The following is a 22,760-nucleotide window of genomic DNA, read 5'->3' as shown; positions in this document are numbered from 1 at the left end:
GGCCCCCGATCGCCCACTTTCCCCTTTCCTTTGGAACAGCTGTTTGTTTTCTAGTCCTGCTGCCTTACACTGATAACCAAACCACTTGGCGAACCTTGGTGAGCCCAGCACCCATGTAAGAAGGATGAGCCGGGCCTGGCCAGTCTAGGGCAGCTTCCATGTCCCTTTTCTAGAGCACTAAGTCCTTTCCTGGGACTTAGACATAAGGGTAGTGGGGCAGCACGAGAGAAAAGAGCATTATTTGCTAAGAAAGGAAAACTCAGATTTTCTAGACATCACTGGCACGGAGAGATTCTTCTGAAGCTGTCCTTTGAGCCTTGTGCTGTCCTGTCCCACAGGCTGGGGAGAGAACGGCTTTCTGAGTGAACCCCGCAGTCTCCGCTCTGAGCAGCATTTCCAACCCTGCATTCACTCCGCAGGGCTCTCTACCCGCTGCCCTCATTTTAATGACCTCAGACAGATATAAAAACAGCTGAGCTCAGCGTAAGTGATGGAGACATGCACACTGCTGCGGGTCCCCTCGGACCCCAGCTGGGCACCCCACCTCCCAAAGTCCCGCTTTGACAGGATAAAGTGAACTCATTTATTCAGTTGTTTTAAGTGAGCTCACGCGAGGCGCTGCCAGAGCACCAAGACATAAATCTTTTCCAGAACCTGGAGTCACTGCCAAACACCTTGGATAAAACCTGCTGCCTGTCCAAGACAGTTTTCCCTCCTTTCTAAAACCAGGAAGGGAAAGTTCTGAAAACCTAAGTATAAGGGGAGGGTGTGAGTCGATTCTGGGAATGACAAGCTTGTCAGCGCTGTAGCCTCATAAAAACTCTTCCAGTAAGAAAGGAAAACTTCTAAATCAGGGGGCCTTTTTTTTCTTGCTTGCTTTGTAGTGCTGGGGATGGAACCGCCCGCCCCTATGCTAGGGCCGATTCTCTACCAAGAGCTACCCCAGCTTGCACTCAGAGATTCTTCTTTAGCACCCCTGGGGTTTGGGTGGGGGGTGTCAGTGTGGGTCACCCTGACGGCAATGAGGGCTTTACTTCTACCTCTGAAGGCTGCATCACACCAGGCGGAACAGCCTGTCCTGAGTCACCTGGACTGCGTCACAGCCTCAGATACTTCACACCTAGAGCCAACAGCAAGCAGGCTTTTAAAAACATTTCGAGACTCACCCCAGCCAAAGAAACCTTACCCTGGGTGTGCAGAGGGGCACAGAGAAGGGATGATGAGTGGGGTGCCCCACATAGCCTTGGGGTGGCTGGAAGATGGAGAACTGCTGTTTACTGAGATTTTTCAAGCTTCTACTCTGTGCAGTTTATAGCAGCAAACAGATGTGGTAAAAAGTCACCCACACTCTTCCGGCTGTGATAACCTGTCAAGCGGGCTTGTGTTTCCACGTTCTGTGTCTACACAGAATTACACGCACGCTTTAAGCATCACTGTGCCTTGGACTCATCACCCCTCACCCACACTCTCTTTTTCAGCCAAGAATTTTCACCTAGATTACTTCATTAAACATTATGTCAGTTTTCCACAGAGTGATGCATGGACAGGACAAATCATCACAGTCAAATCAGTACACTCAAAAAAAAAAAAAAAAACAGAGCAGTTTTGGGGAATTGATAAAATGAATCTAAAATTAACTTTGAAGCATAAATTGGTAATAATATTTTTTTTAAAATATGAGAGAATTAAAACAGCTAAGAAGGGGTACAAGTACTTTAAAAATATTGTAACAAGAATAGTAAAAACTGTGGTACTGGCACAGTAATAAATTCAGTAAGTCCCAGAATTCTCTCATGGGTTTAGCTGTGTAGGAATTTAATACGATAAAGGAGATATCAGAAGAAAATGAAAAATGGGGTTTACTCTGTAAGAGGTGTTGGGTTAACAGTTTTTAAGAAGGGAAAATCTGACTGATTTGATGATATACCTCACACCAGAGTAAACAGATTGCAGATTGGTTAGAGTCAAATGTCTTTTTATATTTTTTTGGTGGTGGTGCTGGGGATTGAATCGAGGGAGCACCAAGCTACACACCCGACACTTTTAAAAGCTTTGAGACAGGGCCTCACCAAGTTGCCTGGAGGGGCCTCAGACTGTTGCCTCAGCCCATGAGTAGCCGGGACCCTGATGGGCAGAAGTGCAGGACTGATGCACTGGCCAAGCAGGGCTGGGAGGCCTGGCCCCGGCCACCAGGACCCTCCGTGTGCTGACCGGACCCAAGAATCAGCTCATGTCAGGTGTGTTTCTTGTATTTCACTGCGGTCTAGAAGCTTAAGTTTAAAGGGGGAAGCATCATATTCTCTCAGTCACAGCCCTAAGGATTTACAGGCAATGTCTTTTAGGGTAGTGGCCTTTCCCAAGGCATATACAGTGTGAAGAGAGTTTGTAGGGTGACACGAGGTCTTGATGCCCCTCACTGCTGCCTGGTGTGATGGTTAGAGGAGAATCGGACCCTTCTGCTGCTCCCACAGTGAAAGCAGGTGCTGGGTGCCTGGCTCTTGAAGGCTCCTGGTAAGCTAGGCATGCATGGCTGTCTGGGAACAGAATAGGCCAAGGCCTCCCGGCTCCCCTAGGGAACTGCAGGCCCAGCCCGAGTGCCTCAGTCTGGACTCTCATTTCTATTTCGCCTCTAACTACTGGGCTGTCTCTGCTTGGGTTCTTTGTAGATGAAGTTCCTCACTTGAAGCAAGAGGACCAGGAGCCAAACCAAGGCTTGACACAACCACTTTCCTCTGGAAAGTACTCCCCTCCCCACCCAGCAGTCCTTGAGTTAAGATTTTCCACTGTTGATCCTATGTGCAGAGACAGCCAGCGGCTTTCATGGTGACCGAGCTTTGCTGAGGAGGATCAACACCTTCTCCATACACAATCAGTCTCTTGAGGGGCAGTCAGACACGCTACCAGACTATGACCAACTCATTTACCTTTCCTATTACTAAGAGCTGCCTCCGTCCAGCACTGACATCACAGCAGACCTACCCCAGGCTAGGGGATCACTCACAACTCCCACTGCAAACTTCAGCCCTGCCCCACGTGAGTGAATTTCAGTATAGTAACAGGACTCAGCTGGTCAAGGTAACGCTAATGGATTGCTTTAGGATTTGGTGCCAGGTACTATACAGCTGATTAAGCCGGCTGACAGATGCACTGAAGCCGTTGGTTTCTTCTTGCCTCTCCAGCAGGCACTGAGCAGACGACCTTGAGCAGGGCAACCCTGAGCAGGGCGTAAGAGAAGACATGAAAACTGCTTAGGGTTCTGAGCAAGGAGCTGCCTTTGGATTGCTGACTCACCAAACTGGACAGGGAGTCTTCAAACCACGGTGGACGTGCAGAAAACAGGATGGCTGAGCTGCTTCCTAGGTGGCCAAAGGAATTCGAGGAGAGGGCCAAGGGGCGGGGTGGGGACAGCTGTCAAGGGATATTACTGAACAGTTCACGAGGGTAACTGGTGAGACTTTATCAGAGATCTGCAAGTGGTAGAGTTTTGTTTAGGGGACCCCAAGGCCAGGCGGAGTGCGGAGAGAAGTGTATCCTGTTATGCCCTCCGAGCTCAGGGACCATCCTGTGTCATACTATTTGCACTCAAAAGTAGGACGGAAAATAGCAAGGAAAAAAATGTTAGTGAATGAGGAAATGGCAAAAAAAGAAAATTATTTACTCAACGAGAACACATGCTCAGTGTGACTTGTTAGACACTGGATACTTGTCAGGGTGCATACTGAATGGACAAGGCTGACCAACCGCTTTTGCAGTGAGGAGACACAGTGGAAGGAAGACTGGAGCGGGCCACTGGTCTGCCTCTGGGTTCAGCTCCCTTATGTAAGGCCGTAGTTTGGGGCTCTGTCCTCTGAGAGTCTGGTTCTGTGTGCACGGGGCAGGGAATCCACGGTTTCCCCCAGGATCTCCAGCACTTCTGGGAATGGACTGGTTGCGGAACACTGCCTCAGAGGACCAGGTTAGGGAATCTCTAGGTGGTACTCGAGGCATACTGGGAAGCGGCTGCTGATTATCCCATTCTACAGGAGACCCTAAGTGTCCTCTGCTCTGGAAACTGGCCACAGAGCAACCCCCACCCCAGCCTCACAAAGCAGTAGCACCCTGTAGACCTGTCCTGTAGCACAGTCTAAGCATGGTTTATTCTGAGTCTGTGTCATTAAACCTGGACTTCTGGGACATCTGTTGTATCTTTTTCATCTCTTTTCTAGCACGTAGCATCAAGGTGCACAATACACGGCTGATGTTCAACAAGGAAGCCTAGTGATTTTGTACATTTCTAAGCCCCGTACTTAGGGGTAAAATACTGGTAGGGAGATACACACGGTGAGTGTCAAAACAGGTAAGCCAAAAGCCAGCATCCACACCAGGGTGACAAAAGCATTCACCAGAGCTGCTGTGGGTGACGGAGCCTGCACCTGGACTCTGGCTGCTCCGGCTTTGTGGGAGACCAGCCCTTCACCCCATTCCTTGAGGCCACGGCTTCACTTCTGAGCAGCAAATGTGGAAAATAAAAGGTACCTCAGTGAGGCTTGCAGGAAGGTATCTGAACGTCCCAGATACGCCATTAGTTCTTGAAGTTCTTAAACCCAGGGACATTTCTTTTCTAATAGGGTGTGCGGACTTGCCTTTAACCCCCTCACTGCCTATCTTTAAGAAATAAAGGTAAGAGAATAAAGTCACATTTTCAGAAGTTAAGAAATAACTGGCTCTAATCTGAAGACAGAAGCAGCAAAGCAGGAAGCCAGTCTGAAATTCTAGATGTCACATGAAGCATAAACAAAAGCAAACACTCCGTCTTCCAAATGTTTCACTCTTCAGAGGTTTTGCTCTGTACTTTCACCCCCAAATGTGTACATCTACCGAGAGGAGGGTGCAGGCCCGGGGCAGGGACACCAATGGCTAACAAGGGTAGCCGGTGGGGCCTGGAAATGCAGGGCTTTTCCATTGACCCCATGGCTCAGGAGACCTGTCCTTCTACCGCCACCCTGTGGCCCTGGCTCTGCTCGGATTATATACAATTAGACGAAGAAAGGGTCTTGTTTTTTTTTTATTCAAAAGGATCACGTGCTTTATGTTAATATGGTTTCAGAAAGACCTCAGGTCTTAAAACTAAAAGTACCATGACATTTACTTTGCCACCTGTGAAAGTTTCACTCTGAAAGAATCTCAACATAAAAAATTATCTTCAAAACCTACTGAACATTCTCACACAAAGTAGGGTATCTCATCAACAATAAAGTTCTCTCTTCAGTATTCAATCTTTTCAATCTCATCCATGTCTTCAGGGTCCAGGTGTTTAATGCTGCTATCTAAGGAAACAAAAGAGAAAAGGGACCATTCTCCTATCAGGGCCTCAGTGGGAGTTCATTCCCAGCTACCTCTGAACCTCTCTACGTTCCTGGACACCTTGCCCTGAGATAGGAAAAAGAGGCCAGCACGGGAACAAAATAAGCGACGTGAACCACAATGGCGGCAGATGCACCAGACCACGGACACACACATTCGGAGGTCTTGGGGCAGCAAAAGGCCACAGGGACTGTGACAAGGACCCAGAGTCTAAACCTTCTCAGCTATGGTCACTTCCCAAGACCAGATTTATAGGGCTTACTGTAGCCACAGTGTTCCTAGCGGTTCCCTTTCCAAGTCAGCCTGGAGTGACATTATGGTCCAGACACGTGTGCATCCTGTGTGTGTTTCTTGGGACACACGCCTGTTGCCTCCTCCCAGGCAGCAATCAGTGTTCCTTGGATCCCACTCCCCACCACATCCATGTGCTCTGGGGTGGAGGGTGAGCTCAGGCCAGAGCCCCAGGGAACTGGCAGAGCCTGCCTTGCTTAGATGGTGGGGGTGGGGGGCTGCAGGAAGGGTCGCAGCCCCTAGAATTTAGGACTGTCCTAGTGGGGAGGGTGGGGCAAAAGGAGGGGAAAGATGTGAACCAAAGAGGCTGGGTACAGAATATAATCTGAAAGGACATTTTTACTTTCCTTAGGTGCACTTTTATAGGATGTGCAAATCTGATCCAGATTCTAGAATGAGCTCATGTAAATTTTACTTATTCTTAGCTTGCTCTTTAACTATCCTGAGAATGATCTGATCAGGTCTCACGTGAGGAGACTGGTCCTATGGAGGATAAGACTTCCACTCACAGCTTTTACCTCCACATGGCCCTAAGTCTCTGGACTCACACTCCCTGGCACCGCTCACTGGCTGCCACTGAGAACGTAGTGCTACTTACTAAAATGGTCCTGGATTTGCATAAGCAGGGGCAGTTTATTAACTTCAATCATGTTGAAGGCGAGGCCTTTCTTCCCGAAGCGCCCAGTCCGCCCAATGCGGTGGAGGTAGGTCTCATAGTCAGGCTCCTGTACTTGGTTTATTGGAAGATCGAAGTTCACAACAATAGTGACCTGCTTCACATCAATCCCTAGTAAAGCAAAGACAAGTAGGGTTGTGATATCTTCTTTCAGACACAGCCACTCAAGAACCACGTGTGCTGAAGACCTTCTTAATAACAGGCAATTTGGAAATCACCCTGGCTTCACATAATCCAAGTAAGTATTTTGGCCAGCTATTAGCTTTTTTTTTTTTTTTTTTGTCTTTTTCTTTTTTATCGGTACCGGGGATTGAACTCACAACTGCCTGCTTGCAAGGCAGGTGCTTATGCCACTGAGCTAAATCTCCAGCCCCAGCTATTAGCTTTCGAGCTATGATGTCTAAGTGTGACTAGAGGCTGATTTTACATGAGTGTACACATCAATCTACACAAAGCACATGTGTGCACGGGGGTGCGTGTCTATGGGTGGAGACGTAATCTCGCCTACCCCAGAGGCAACCCCCACTCTCTGCCTCTGCTGTACAAACTCCCCAGCAGGGCTCGTGGCCTCCAACTCTTCTCACTGGACTACAACTCTGCTCCATTCCCTGGCTACTGTTCTCCTTGGGTCATTTTATTTCTTGCTTCAACTGTTAGGAAAACCTGTAGTTGCCCTCTATGTCTTCTCCCACTTTTCTAATTTCCCCTATAATGGCTGCCAGAGGAAGGTTCCAGAGCCTGAGCTCAGAGCCATTACCCAAGTCATAGAGGACCAAGTGCAAGCCAGGCAGGACCTCAAGCCACCTAAAGTCTCACTTGCTTTCTCTCCTCACAGAGACAACACACCAGTCACAAGGTCCAGCCACTTCCCAAGCACACTGTAATTCTCCCCCAACTCAGTCATCAAGCGTTGTTTATTTAGCCTGGAAACTTCCACAGTGGCCATGGTACCCTATTCCTACCAGTCGTGGGGGCTGTGCATGCTTGCCAGGGATGGACGCAGCCACTCTTTCTGGGTTTAACCATCCTGGTTACTACCTTGTAGAGCTCACACCATTCCTTCAAAGCCTTCCAATTCTATGGTTACCTAGGAAGACTTGTGGGAACTTGTGGGCCTTCTGTCTCCCAGCTAACAAGGTGCTTGGGTCATGACTCGTCATCTTGGTACTTAGAGAGCTCATCCTGCCCTCTTCCATCTTGGGCAGGTGTGTCCAGCCTATGGCCCTGGATGGCCAGATATGTGGCCCCATAAGAGCATAAACTTATAAGAGTATTATGATTTTTACAGTGGTATATTTTGTGACTCAACTGAGTGCTGCTTGAGTATGGACTACATAGGTGGTGACAGAACGCAAGGATACGGGAGAGAGCAGAAAGTCATTTGTTCTCTTGAAGAAACAAATTTCTCCCCAGGAGTCAGTAGCTTTAAAACTAAACACACCCCATAGATGCTCAACATCATTAGTTATTAGAGAAATGCAAATTAAAATCACACAAGATGTCACTGTGTGGCTTCTAGGATGGTTAAAATCAGCACTAACAGCGTAAGTGTCACTGCCGACCAGGATGCAGAACCACTGTGACTGTCCCACACTCACTGATGGTGCAGCTGTCCTGTGGAAAGGTCTGCAGTTTCTTACAAAGCTAAACACATACTTACCACGTGACCTGAAATCCCTCTCCTATGTATTTACCCAAGATAAGTGAAAACATGTCTACATAGAGGTCTACACATGAGTTTTCACCACCGCTGTATTCAAAATAGCCTCAAACTGGAAACGGCCTGATGTCCAACGGGGGAATGAAGGAAGCATCAGTGGAAACCACTAGCAATAAAAAAAGGACTGCTAATACCCGTCACATCACCGGGGAAACTCAAAGGCATGCTGCAAGTGACAGTCGGATGCACAAGCTCCGCGGAGTGACTTAATGTACATGTATTCTGGAAGAGATGCTGCATGGACGGAGTCTGACATCTGTGCAGCTACGGCAAGGGCCACGTGACAGGGGAGCCTGACCGCCGAGGATCATGAGGGACCCGGAGACAGCGACGGCCCGTATTCTGATTAATGATTGTCACTGACAGCACAGCTGCTCTAAACTCACCACTGTGCACCTAAACAGCGAATAGCATCACGTGTGAGTTATACCCCACACCTGCCTGTGCGCGCACACACACACCTCGAGCACAGACATTGGTTGTGATCAGAACCTTCTCTTTGCCATCTCGAAACCGCTGAATGATGGACGCGCGCTGCTCCACCGTCAGCTCCCCGCTTAACAAGGACACCTGGTGGCCGTCCTGCATCATCTCCACGGTCAGCCACTTGGCATTGCGACGTGTCTACGTGGGAAACAAAACCCAGCATAGCACCTATGGTTATAGCAGAACAACTGAGCCTGTGATGCTCAGGGGTGAGAGGACGTGGGAGCAGGGGAGTTCCGGCTCCACGGCGCCTCGGGACACGGACCTCAGAGCATGGCGTGGATTCCCCTGCTGCAGCCTGTACCTCTGAGGGCCACGTCCTCTCAGGCAGAGCTCTGGCTTTCACATGCCTAGCTCTCATGGGATCTAATGACAAACCGACACATAATGTGATACTGCAAAGCACAGATCTTCTGAGAAGGTTTGTATGTGCCAGGCACTACTTTCCTAACACTAATGAAGTAGCCACTAATCTCCTCCAAAAAATTTTAAAATGAATCAAAAATAATTCTAAGCTAAAAAAATGTTAAATAACTTGGCCAGGGCCAGGTTTAGCTTAGTGGTGTAAGTGCCTGGCCCACCAGGGCGAGGGGCCAGTTCAATCCCCAGTACCAGAAAAACAAAAAACAAGAAAAAAAAACTTGGCCAAGGTTACATGGCTGGTCACACTGAACTTTCTTTAATGCTAAGGAACATGTTCTCATGCTCACACCATCAGTGAGAAAATAAAATACACATGCATGGAAAATGTCAGAAAGTAAAAGATAACCATGAAAATAAACATAAGGAGACAGTGACAGAATAGTATGCAGCATCCTTAATCTAATAAAGCGCATGGGTAAACACCATAATAAATAGCAACCGAAATGGGAAGCGCTAACGCAGCCCTTTTGAGGAGAACCTCTAGGCAGCATCGTATTGAAGATGGGAACTTTTCTAAGTCTCACCCATCAAATGCAGACCACTTCCAGTCAGAGCGCCTCTGAAGATACAGTGAACAATGTGGAGCCCCGGCTGTGCTTGTGTGGCTCTTGCTTATGTTACTGTCCCCCGACCTCCCTGTTGGGGTGTGAGGAAGACATGTCTAGCAGGTTTACCTGGCAGAAGATAATGGCCTGGCCAATGGTGATGCCACCATAGATGTTGCACAGAGCTTGATATTTGTCATTTTTGTTCTCACACAATACATAATACTGTCGGATGTTGTTCAGGGTCAGCTCCTCTTTTCGTAACTTGATAACATTAGGGTCAGGAATGATTCGCTCAGCAAACTGCAAAACAGAGTCTTCAAAGGTTGCTGAGAAGAGAAGCATCTGGCATTCGGAGGGCAGAGCTCTGTGGGAGAGAGGGGAAGGTGGCTGTCACCAGCTGCCAGGATGCCCGTCCTGCAGGCCCTGAGGGACCCTGCTGGCCACCACACCTGCAGGGCAGGAGGTGCTGCCTGCAACATCACTCTATGGTTTTATGTCTGTGTCCCCCAGGCCTCATGAGTTTGCACTGTGCATTTGTGATTGGTTCATTGTCTACTGCTTGGATTGATGATGTCAGTGCTCCACCCACATAGGGGTGGAGCCAGGATGTGATATAATGGCAGGAAGAAGGTGTGTCTTGCTCTTTGCTGGTTCCTGCTTGCTGTTTGCAGCCGCCATGAACGGCCAGCCATGCTCACCTGCCTTAGAGCCAACTGAGTGTGGACTGAAACCTCCAAAAACTGTAAGAAATAAACCTTTCCTTTCCCAACTTGGGCTTTAGGTATTTTGTCTCAGCAATGAGTAAAAAGTAACTAAGCAATCATACTAGGCTCCACACACAGCCAAGTGTCCTCCTCTCTTTACCACTACTAACTTGCAGAAACACAGACACAGAAGGAGGGACGTGGACTGGAGCTTAGATGTACACTCCGGAGCACCTCGGGATTCTTGTGCCCATTTCCTGCTCTGTACAGTGACGTCTCACATGGAGGTAAGACATTGGACCAGAGACATTATACGTCTTGGCAGGGAAAGAACAGCTACAGCTGACTTTATTTGGCGTGGAGAGATGCCGTAAGAGACAGCAAAGGGAGACAGTGCAGTAATTTAAATGTACTCTGAACCCATAATACATGGTAGAATAGTTCATAGAAAGTTTAAAAACAGGAGAAATGCATCCAGGGACTCAGCGGTCAGGAGAGAAGTTAGTCCCTAGGGAGAGGGGGACCTTTTTTTGGGTGCCGGTAAATAAAACTCTGTTCCTTGATCTGAGCTGTTAACAGGCATGGTCTGGGGCGAGAGTCATTCAGAAATATGCTTGGGATTTACAGGTCCCTACATATATATTTTATGCCAGCCTTTAAAAATTAAAGGCTTTATGTGTCATTTTAACTGATACATAGAGATATAAAAATTGATGGGAAACTACGTGATGCTTTAATACATGTACATGTTACATAACATTTAAATCAGATTAAGCCAGGTGTGTCGGCATGCGTCTGTAATCCCAGCACTCAGGAGGCTGAGGCAGTGGGGCAGAGTTTGAGGCCAGCCTGAACTATATAGTGAGACCTTGTCTCAAATAAAGAAAACCATCAAATTAAACAGATCTATGTCCTTAAACACTTATTATTTCTTTGTGGCGAAGACTTTCAAAATCTTTTTTGTAGTTGTCTGAAACAGGTTTTAATGTCACCCTACCATGTAAGGGCACACCAGGCTTCTTATTCCCACCTAGCTGTAACTTAAACACAGACTCAGACACTTTCCGTTTGGTCATTAAATTTTTCCATCCCACCCTCCCCAGCCTTTAGTAACCCTCATATGACTGTCAACATTTATGATATCAACATTTTTAGTGCAGCCATTATGGAGAACAGTACAGGAGCTGCTCAAAATATTAAAACCAGAATGCTGGTATGCTGCTGCAGCACTCTCATTATGGGTGGTATGTACACAAAGGAAATGAAATCTCTGTCACAGGGACACCTGCCCTCCCATCGTCACTGCACAACTGTGTACAACAACGGCAAAAAAAAAAAAAAAAAGGAAACCACCAAAGTGTCCACCAACTGACAAATGGATAAAGAAAATGCAGTATGAATACACAAGGGAAGAGAATTCAGCCATAGAAAGAATAAAATCCTGTCATTTTCCGAGACACAGATGGTACTTGAAATCATTATGCCATGTGAAATAAGCTAGACACAGAAAGACAAGACTTCACCAGCTCACTAGAAGGTGGGATCTAACAATGCTATTATTTAAAAAAACAAGATAAATCAGAGAGAAATCTTGTCTTTTGAGACAAGGACAGAATATCTGGAAAAATAAAGAATTAGGCTAACAGGGAGGTGGAGAGGTCAAAACGTAGCTTGTAAGGCTGGCGCCTGATCACCCACGGAGCTTTTTAAAATCACAACATGACTGATTTCTGTTCAACTGCAGTTAGATGGTCTACATGTCCCACCATTCTGCTATCACGGTTCTGAAGAGGGAGTAATTCATAGAGAATGGGGCACAAGAGAAGAAAGCTGGTGGATGACACTTTTCAAAGTATTTTTGCAAGGAGTATCAAAAGTGGGTAGAGCCAGGAAACGAGTGCCACCAGGTGGAGAGTTGGTGGATGGCAACCAACTTTCCCTCCGGACTGCGCAGAGGTCTGGGACCTCCCAGCTCCTGAGGCAGAGAAGAGGCAAGGCGGGAGGCGGAGAGGACTGAAAATCTTTTTTTTTTTTTTTTTTTGTCTTTTTCTTTTTTATCGATACCGGGGATTGAACTCATGACCACACACTTGCAAGGCAGGCACTTATGCCTGCTGAGCTAAATCCCTAGCCCCAATCTTAACTCACTGGGAAAATTCTGCATTCCCACACTGGGGCCTCCTGGCCACACTCTTGTCCCAGCCCTTCCTTTGGAGAAAGGTGACACGGACTGGTGTCCCAAGGTCTGGACATTCACTTCAAAGTGAAAATGCATACAAATTAACATAGAGACAGAAAATCACTGTTCTGAAGATCACATTGGGTTTGGAAGGTTTATTAGGAAAAAAGAATAAAATATCTCAATAATTTTTCTATTGATTAGTTACTGAAATAGTTTTTTGATAACTTATGAGTACAATTTCACCCACTTCTTTTTTAAAGTGGCCATCAAAATTTTTAAAATTACACGTGTGTTTTGCATATTTCACTAGAATCACTTATTCAGTATTTTTTTAAGCAAAAGAAAGGAAAACTGAACAATGGAAGACTTACTAAACACCATAAATTCTTTTTTAATATTCTCTTGAGTAAAAAAGTACAAGAGACTTTTTGACTACTGAATCTTTCCTCAAGTTCCGAATCTTTTACTTGCTGTTATAAATATGTACACATACATATTTGTTTGTAAAAGGGTGCCAAGAAGGGAATCTCCCTTGCTCTGTGGCCAAAATTAATAGGAAGGCTGGCTAAAGTATAAACGAGGGCAGTTGGAGGCCGTGCAGAAATCCCAGGCGGGGGACACCGGCCTGGGGGAAGGTGGGTAGAGCACAGGGCTGAGAGGAGAGGCTCGGTGCAAATATGCACACTGGATGGCATCTTCTTAGCTAAGCTCTTCTTAGCACGGGTTCCCTTAGCGGTTTCCAGGGGGCCAGGGCTATTTCCCAGGAGGATCAGATGACAAATCACCCACCCCCAAGTTACAAATCCCAGCCAAGTACACAGAGCTGTCAATGAGCATCTTAGTCCTTTATCTTAGGTTATGCAAGGTTAGTCAGGGGTCACCAGATACAAAGAACGGTCTGCTGTGAAAGACAAACACAACACACAAACTGGATAGCAGAGAAAATGCTGAAAACAGAAAAAACTAAAACACTACAGTTAACTATCATCAGAGAGATAGTAATGGATATCATATCCACAATAAAGAAAATGAGCTATGGAAAAGAAATAATCAGAGAACACCAGTATGATTCAGACGGAGAAAAAGCAAGCTCAATGTGTCATTTTAATGACAAATAAAAGTTGAAACACAACTGGACTAAAGGTAAATAATGAAAATAGAGCACAGCGTAACATTTGAAGGGAAGACCTGGAACTGGGCAGGGTGGACAAGGGACTGTGGAAAGCGCTGCTTTGCTATTCAGCCTCCACAAAAGACACCAGCGACCAGTGGAAAGCAGCAGACCCTGCACAGCGTGGCCACATCACCCAAAGGAGCCCACATTACTGTAGTGTTTGTTTCCCCAGCGTCGCCATGAAACTGGGTCCCACTTCCCAGTTAGACAACCTCAGTCAAATGTCCTGAAGGTGAACAGATGGGGACAAGAGATGTCCCACCTGTTTCAGGGCAGACCTGATTCTACCCAGTCTTAGCCATGGCCACGCTTCTGACAGTGTACTAAGTGCTGCGTCAAATCAGAGACGGAAAAAACCCCTCCAAGCCCTTAAGATATTCTGGTTTACAAACACGAAGCTTCAAAACCTCTTGACATTTATAACATTTTAATAAAGCACAGAAAATATAAAACAAAACATTGCTTATATCTTACCCAAATAAGACCAGCCTTTACTCAGCCACATGTGTGTGAAGCAGACAGTGTAAACGTCAATGCGGAGTGTGTCCGCATTGGTCAGCGCCCTTAGCACAGGTCTTACCAGCTAAATGTGCTGCACACTTTGTATAGTGCAATCAAAACATGGGTATCATCTGCTTACGCCTGTGACGCTGGGCCTTTCACCATCAAAGTTTCTGTCCACATTTTAGTTTTCTAACTGTTGCAAAACCAGTAAGTTTTTAACTATACAGAACTGGAGGGAGCTCCTTAGACATGTATCTGTAAGATGATTATCACGTTGAGAAGACTGACAGTATTAGTCTGCTGTAGCACCGTATTTTTCAAGTGTAGGATGAAAAAGAAAGTCTTTTCCAATCTGAGAACAAACTAGAGAATAGAGAAAAGGACTGCTACGAAATAGAAATGACATGTTGTCCCCTAAAACTGTTTGAAGGCCTCTGAAGAGGACCTAAGCAATCAAGAGAAAAGGAAAGAGTGGACCACCGGCCCCTAAGCTGTCAGGAATTGTGCAGAGTGGCAAAAACACTTCTGTGGCAGAAAAGTACTCACGTATTTTAAAAGAATTAAGACTGCTGTGGAGCTCAAAAAATGTCACCAAAAAAGGTCAGAAAAGTTAAACAGGACTTTACCTGTTTACCAAAAGTGTAATTTACTTGGAATCTATCTTTAATTAAATCATCTCTGTGCTTTACAACTATTTTCCAAGAGAAAGAGAGTTTAACTTAAGATGATGCTTAATGTACTTTAGAGGATTTAAAACTTGTGGGCATTTTAAATATTAACAGTCTATCTGATGAATTTACAGATACAAGAGATCTGAATAACAAATAACTGGTCAACCCCAAAGAACCCGTAGACAGAGTGGATGGCCATTTCTGGAGAGCTAGACACTACTCTTACCAAGTCTAGAAGAACTTAAATATTCTTACCAATTCCCAGCAGAAACTACATGAAGTGATGTGTATGATAATTAACAATCAGTTTATAATGTGTGTGCACCTCAAAATGTCCTGTTGAATACCATGTGTGCCATGATTGTGTCCTGTATTGGGGCTCCAAAGAGTCTGGTCATTCTAGTTAAAAACAAAATAATAAGAAAATTTCTTAGACTGGTAGGTACAAATTCTGAAAATGAAAGGGCACATTATGTGTCTAGGATAAGGAATGAACCAAAGGATATCTCTGAGAAATTTCAGAATACTTCAGAGAAAGAAGAGTCCAAACACTGCCAGAGAGACAGAAATAAAACCAAACCAAACCAAACCAAGACACATACAAAAGCTTGGAGATTAGAATCAGCAACAACACAGGAAGCTGAAGATATTAACTAAAGCTATTTTTAAACACTTCTATTTCAGTATCGCATCTGAATTTGGAGGGAGAACAATTTCCCAACATTAAATTCCTGGCTAAGCTATCAATCAAAATATCAGAACCTGGGGCTGGGGATTTAGCTCAGCGGCACAAGTGCCTGCCTTGCAAGCAGGCAGTCATGAGTTCGATCCCTGGTACTGATAAAAACGAAAAAGACAAAAAAAAAAAAAAAAAAAATCAGAACCATGGGGCACTAAAAACATTTTCAGATACATGAGGGCTGAAAAACGAACCTTTTACCTTCTTTTAAGGAGCCTAGAAAGCACACTCCAGCATCTTGAGGAAGTGACTGACAAGGAGACAGGAGGGTGGTGAAGACTTAAGCAATAAAAATAACGACCAGCAGCCCACAAATGAGCTTCTTACGTGGACGGAAGATGCAGGGAAAAAAGACGAATTTGAAGATTACCTTTGAATACGAATACTCTGATCCGAGAACCCTTGGGTATCCATCATCACATCTGCTTCATCCAGGACAAATACACGAATCTTGGTCAAATCAATCAATTTTCGTTTGAAACACCAATCAAGGACGGTCCCAGGGGTGCCAATTATAATCTGCTTGGTGATTTCGGTGCCTCTGGGAACTACGGAGAAAAGGTTTGGGGTGCTCCTTCAGACGCAAACAGTTTAACATGACAGGCTACAAGTCAGGGCCGTGTGATACAGCTCAGCAGCAAAAGCTCATGATGATTTTTAAGCACAAATCTTGAGGGCCACAGGGGTTTTTGATTTTGCGGTTTTAGGATAAGTTCCTGGGTTTTTGGATTTCTAGTTATAATATTCTTGCATATTTGATTTTTTCCTCCATGGCCATTTAAGAAACCATGCTGCCTTAGCTACTCTGGAGGCTGAAGCAGCAGTGTCATCTAAGTACCCAAGTTCAAGACGAGCCTGGGCAACACATAGAGTGCCTATTCCAACAAACAAACAAACAAAAAACCCAACACCCCATCCCCTAAAAAACAGAAACATCAGCAACAACAACAAAAAAGTCACACTCTGGTCATTTCACTCTCTTACAGAAATACTGGCACAGTTATGCAAAACCCAGGAAACTTCTCAAAATGAAAAGCAGCCACAATGTTCATCAGTAGCTTGCACTGATACCCTGAATAGATTAGTATCAGAATACTGCAGTGACAGAGGAATTAAGAATTAATCCAGACACTTCCAGAGAGGTACTGTACAGCCAGTCAAAAGAATAAGCCGTGTAAATAAAGCCCCCATTTTTGTAAACCAAAACACAAAACAAACACACTCGTGTGCTTTTGTATGAGCTTTAGAACAAAGCAAAAAGGAGATACCTACCTGTTAACAAGGTTTTTGGAGGACAAACAACTTTGACTTTTATCTTTATCTTTTAAAAGTTTTTTTCATGATAAGTAAGTTATCTTTTAATGAAAAAATCCAAAAATAAGTTGTCCTCCATAATGGAGTCTTAAAGAATACAGACGCACCTGCTGCCAGGTGTGGCACCGATGTAGCTCACAGTTCCTGGGTCCTTCACATTTCCCAGGTGTTATGCACCAGCATATTACATCTTCTCATTTAATTATAGTAACAACTTAATGATACAGGTGCTATAATTTCTCCCATATCAGCGATGAGAAGACAGAAAAGTTACACTTTGGTTAGCAGTGAAGCCAGGAGTCTGGAAAACCAGCCAGGGCTGGCTTCCTGGTACATACTGTGATTTCCTCGAATGGCATACATTACTTCCACGTTCACACAGAATTTTCCCATCTGCTCCACCACACGGCCGGTCTGCAGAGCCAGTTCATAGGTAGGCGCCAGACAGAGGCACTGTGCAAGGGGAAGAGAAGAAGATTCACATGAGCCAACGTTCAAACCCGAACTGTCATTAAAATCTATATACAGAGAGGTGCAAAAATGATACTGGAGGTTTTGGTTAAATGAAGTATTTTATTTACTACACTTTTATCAGTATATGTTTGTATTATACTGATTATACTCAGCTTGGGGGATCGATACAAATACGTATCACATCTGGATCATTTTTATCCCACCATGTGCTGCCTGCTGCCCCTTTCCCCAGGTCCCTGTTCTACATTTACAGAATCTATATTTCTTTATAGGGCTCCTTTATTTTTCCCTTTGTTTATATTTTTGATTTCTCTTATTAGACAAACTATAAGGCTAAGATGATCCTTAGCCTTCAGTGTCTGACTTATTTCACTTAGTATTAGAATGTCAAGATCCATCCATTTTCCTGCAAATGAGTGAAATTTATTTTTCTTTATGGCTGAGTAGTACTCCACTGTGTGTACCTATATAACATTTTGTTTACCCATTCACATGTTGACGAGCATATAGGTCTCTTCCATGACTCTGCTATTGTGAACTGTGCTGTCACAAACATGGGTGTGTATGTCACAGTAGTGTGATGACTTTAGCTCTTTCTAGAAGACATCCAGAAGAGAGATCTTTAAGATAGCTGGGTCAAATGGAATCTTACTTTTTTGAGGACTCTTCATTCTGATTTCCAAGGTGGTTATACTAGTCTACATTTATACCAACAATGTAGACCACTTCCTTCCCCCCACAATCTTGCAAGCATTCATCATTTTTGAGTTCTTGATTATAACCATTCTTACTAGGGAAAGGTGGAATCTCAGAGTTGTTTTGATTTGCATTTCTCAAATCGCCAAAGATGCTGAGCATATAAAAGAAGTATTTCTTTTAATAATTGGTAGAGTTGAAGTAAATTCTGAGGATGAGGAGGCAAGGGGATGTATGGAGAAATAACAATCTTTTATATATTCCTCTCTGGTTATTTAGAAATACAAGCCACTGGTCGCCCTCTTTGGTGAGCACAGACTAGAACGCAGGGCAGCTGGGAGCCGCTGCCGTAAGATACACCTATGTGAGAACACTAAGCCATCTCTGTAGTACTTATGTGGTGCACATCTTCCACCAAACTCTTTCACCTGTTATTCCATCCCCCCTCAGAGAGGCGGTTGTTGATGAGTGAAGATACTGTGAAGGAAAGCCTAGTGACACCGAATGCGTTTGTGTGCTTCAATTAGGGATCTTTGATAGAGAGGGAAATGTAGCCAAGTGCTAAAAATAGTCTCTCTGCACATTTCTCGACATGTGCTCAGGCACAAATTATCCCAAATATTTTTGATTAATATTGAACCGTGAACAAATTTTCCTGGCCTTGTTTAAAATGTAGGTTTCCATCTGTCATTTAGACAAATTGTCATTTGTCATCATGGCTGACTGAGAAAGCCCCTCTCCTCCCCACTGTATTTAATGCACATGGGAACTCAGCTTGTCAAGGGTTGCTCTCTGAAGAAGGAAGGAGAGACTACTGGATGCTTTTTGAGTGGAGACTAGGCTAGGTCAGCAGAGATACTAGGACTGAATGCCTGTGCTCTGTGTCACTGTCACGTACCGCAGCCTAGCGCTATGAGTTTATGAAAGAATGAATACTTCCTCTACGCACCCTTCCATCACTGTAGTAACCACATACTTTTCATTTTTAAACACAAACTTGCAGTCATATCATCTATTACTGAAGCATCACTGGCATTACAGGGATCCCCACCTTCTCCAGCCCCTCCTCACCTGTGGGAACAAGTCCAGGGGATTCACTCTGCTGAGCATTGCCAGGACAAAGGCAGCTGTTTTTCCCGTTCCAGACTGGCTCTGTGCTATAAGGTTCTGGGGTCTGTAGAAAACAGGAGGCCTCTGGGTGTAAACTGAACACAAAGTCTTGGGCATAAATTGAACTGAGTGCACTAAGAATAACCAAGCTGGAATACCAATACCCTCGGAACTCACGGATGTGCCAGCATCATAGGAAGAGCCATCTCCTGGATTTTGGATGGCCTGTTAAATCCCATTGCATAGATCCCTTTGAGTATCTCTTCCTTTCTGTCAAAAAAAAAGAAAGAAAGAAAATAAAAAACATATGATCATGCTTCTACTAAGATAAGAAGCTGTACTCTCAGCCTCCGTTAAGGACAGGGTAAGGGCCTCAACTTAGACTTCGCATTGAGCAAAGGAAAAAAACAAGGAAAAATCAGTCTGATCAAAGGAGTACACTGCTTTGTTAGGAAACTTATATTTTTCACATGAGACATCAAATTGACATTTACTGCTTGGTTTTTTATATAACAACTTTTTAACAGCTATTTTCAAAAAAGGTATTTTATTGAGTTGATTCTTTTACCAGTTTTCTGAAAAGTCATTATTATATCACCTTATTCTGAGATAGTTATAAAACTCATCTTTCTTGGACTCTTACGCAAAAATGTTAGAAGAAGGACAAAGCAAGTTGGCTGGAACACTTTTGCTGTTAGTGACACCCAAGCTTGGATGTCCCTGATTGGTAGATGAATTGGCAGGTGACTGGCAATGATTTTTAATCATAAGGAGGCCTTTCCTACCATTTAGGTAGAAAATTCTGGACCTTAGGATTTTGAATTTTTTTTTTAAATCAGTACCAGGGATCAAGCTCACGACCGCACGCTTACAAGGCAGGTGCTTATGCTGCTGAGCTAAATCCCCAGCCCCTGGATTTTGGATTTTTATCATGTGCATACATTTATTTATATGTTACAGAGCAAGGGCATCCCCCAAACTAAGACACTTGTAATGAAGGCTAAACTGGAGAGGAGGAGAAATAAGAATCTGATTACTTGTCCTGGAGATACTCACTGAATATGGGCTCCTTAAGACCCAGAAATGGTTTCTAAAGCTGAGGAAAGCCCTGGGGTGAGTACCAGCACTAGCTCAGACCTGTCCACAGCTTTTCCATCCCAGCAACAGGCTGAGGGGACACAAGTAGAATGTCTTGACTTGCCTGCCGGGTGAGCTGCCAAAATCCTACCAAACCAGGCTCATTTGGTCCATGTGCATGGTGGGGAAAAGGGACCTGTTTGGTAACACATATTTGAAACTTCCCCTTTTTGTTAAATATTTTTCCCTAATGTTAGCTGATAACTCCCTAGGGAATCCAAAATGATTTGGGAAAGTTACCCATTTTAATAACACCTGAAACAAAACATGGGCAAATAATGGCTAGTAACTTATCCAAAGCGGATGGCGAGGATGTTTGGATGGTTAGCTCCTCTGTCTGACTTCTGATATGGTCAGCAGCAGGATGGCTGCACCTGGTTCGGCTACTCTCCTTTCTACTGCAAGACTGACATATTTTACTATCGGAACTTCTTGCCTGCCATGGTGGCACACGCCTGTAATCTCAACACTTGGGAGGCTAAGTCAGGAGGTTGCTGATTTAAGACTGGCCAAGACTACATAGTGAGACTCTGTCAGAAACAAAACAACAAAATAACCCAAAAAGCAAGACATAAAAAAGTTCTCAATTTCCTGGGCAACTAGAGTTTTCTTTTGAGCTATAGCTTCATTGCATGCAAAATGTACACATTCATTTTAATACTATTAGAAAACAAAGATTGTAACAGTTTTTCATCATTATGAATAGTTTATTGTGCGCTATACTTTAGTATTTTCCAATACTAAAAGAGTTAAAATACTCACAGCCGTAGCTCTTCAAATGTTTTTACTGAGTAGAGTGGAGAGTTGGGGTCCTTTTGTAAGACTTCCACTAGGTGACTGGATTCTACTAAGGACTGACGGATTAACTTGTTTAAGAGCGAATTAGCTGCCAAATCCACTAGAAAAGTAAAAATTAAAAAGAGGGGCATCAAGTCTCCTGAAGATGTCTAATAAGTTGCTATCTATCATTCAGCGGCTGCATATCAAGTAACTGCACCTACTCTTTTTTTAAAAAGAAGATTCTAGAAAGAATGATGTAGCATTGAGAATCTCTTCTTTCATGTAGATCTAATTTCTCATGCTTTATTACTACATCAGTCTCTAACCTCAAGGTGCCAACAGCTATCTCCACCACACCTAATTCTTCCTCGCTTGCTGGAAATTCTTTTCTCCCTGTGATCCCATTTCATCTTCCTCTTAAGAAATATGTCCTCTAATTTAGTATTTCTTTTGATATTCATTCTTCATAAACAAAATAGAAGCAAACTTGTTTTCTCAGATACTAGTCATTCACGTTGTAAAAGTGATGATAAATTGAAACAGAATGCTAGTAGACATATGCAAACGAATTTATCTCCTACCTACATCATCTTCATCATCATCTTCAGGGTTATTAACAGAATCATCTAAAAGGACAGAAGAGAAACAAACATAGATAAATGCTGAACAGAAATGTAGCGTATTCTACTGCAATATTTTTCCAACTCTACAGGGTATACCAACAGACTTGGCTGATCAAAGAGTGGGCAAGAGTGATTGGGAATGTGGTGGAGGGTCGTAAATGTTAAATTAAGGCAGTCAAAAGCATTTCAGCTGGCTGAGACTTGATAACAGAAATGAATTTTAACTCACTTGAGACCAGTCACTCACCTATATTTGGGACTGTGGTACTCTTAATACCCAGAAGGTTCTTCCGGGGGTGGATGAGATTTGAAAACTATTGAAAGACACAAAATTTAACCTATATTAGGAAGCACGCCATTAAACTGCCCGGGGGGCCTCCACAACTAAAAATGGAAGTTAATTCTGGGAAGACTGCCCCTCCCCGCAATGGTTTCCTTTGCGATGTTAGGTATCAATGGATTCAGGAACAGGACTCCTGTATGAACTATTTAGTATCAGAGACTTTCTGTAGTCTGCACACGAAGCTCCTGTTTGGCCTGTAGTTTCAAGAGGGGCAATATGGGGGGGAGGGGTCGGAGCCCAGACAAGAGGGAGGTGACTAGGAAAGCATGTTGGTAAATATAAGATGGCCCGGTGAATCGTAAAATTACAGTACAACTCTCAGCAGAGTACGCATCAGCTGCTTCCCTTCCCGGGATGTGCAGGTGTCTTCATTTTGCCCCATTCAAACCGAAGGTCGTAGCTCTCAAGAGTCCTTCCCTGTGGCCTCCCTCCAGACCCACCCGACATCTCCCCTCCACTATTTGACACCCCACTTCAAACGTGCGCCGGGGGTTTTCCCCGGAGATTTCCCTCCGCTAGTTCCGATCGTCGCCCCCGCCCCCTTTCCCTCCCCGGCTCGGTGGCGGTTACTTGGCTGTTCAGCCGCTCGCCGTCCGCCGCCCCTGCGTCGCCAGCCCAAAGTAACGACGCCATAGCTGCGACCGCTGCTCCCGCCCCCAGCACGTGCTCCCACCGGGGCTCGAGGCAAGGCTCAGCCCCGCGCCGTGGCCAATGGGCTCGCTCCGGGGGCTGGCCTAAACCCGCGACCACCCGCGGCGCGGCGCGCAGGCGCGGTGGCTCAGACCAGGTGGGGCCGCGGGAGACGCCAGCCGGAGGATTCCG

At 44.8% G+C, this 22,760-nt stretch overlaps 1 protein-coding gene across 1 annotated transcript; it reads right to left on the bottom strand.

The window, feature by feature from the left end:
• Window positions 1-5,031: 5,031 nt before the first annotated feature.
• On the bottom strand, window positions 5,032-22,705 carry Ddx25 (DEAD-box helicase 25). The gene is made up of 12 exons (XM_003472692.5): window positions 22,509-22,705; window positions 21,843-21,909; window positions 21,554-21,598; window positions 20,955-21,090; window positions 19,233-19,325; window positions 19,017-19,119; window positions 17,114-17,228; window positions 15,832-16,009; window positions 9,614-9,851; window positions 8,492-8,654; window positions 6,233-6,421; window positions 5,032-5,306 (listed from the first exon to the last, which is right to left on the bottom strand). The coding sequence occupies exons 1-12, from the start codon at window positions 22,569-22,571 to the stop codon at window positions 5,245-5,247; spliced, it is 1,452 nt and encodes a 483-aa protein (XP_003472740.1). The 5' UTR covers window positions 22,572-22,705; the 3' UTR covers window positions 5,032-5,244.
• Between the last annotated feature and the right edge of the window lie 55 nt (window positions 22,706-22,760).

Source organism: Cavia porcellus, unplaced genomic scaffold (genome assembly GCF_034190915.1).
Source record: "Cavia porcellus strain 051 isolate PalLab524CR breed Dunkin Hartley unplaced genomic scaffold, mCavPor4.1 scaffold_9, whole genome shotgun sequence".
Taxonomy (NCBI): domain Eukaryota; kingdom Metazoa; phylum Chordata; class Mammalia; order Rodentia; family Caviidae; genus Cavia; species Cavia porcellus.
Note: the sequence above shows the minus strand (reverse complement) of the source record. Positions and strands in the feature narration are given on the sequence as shown.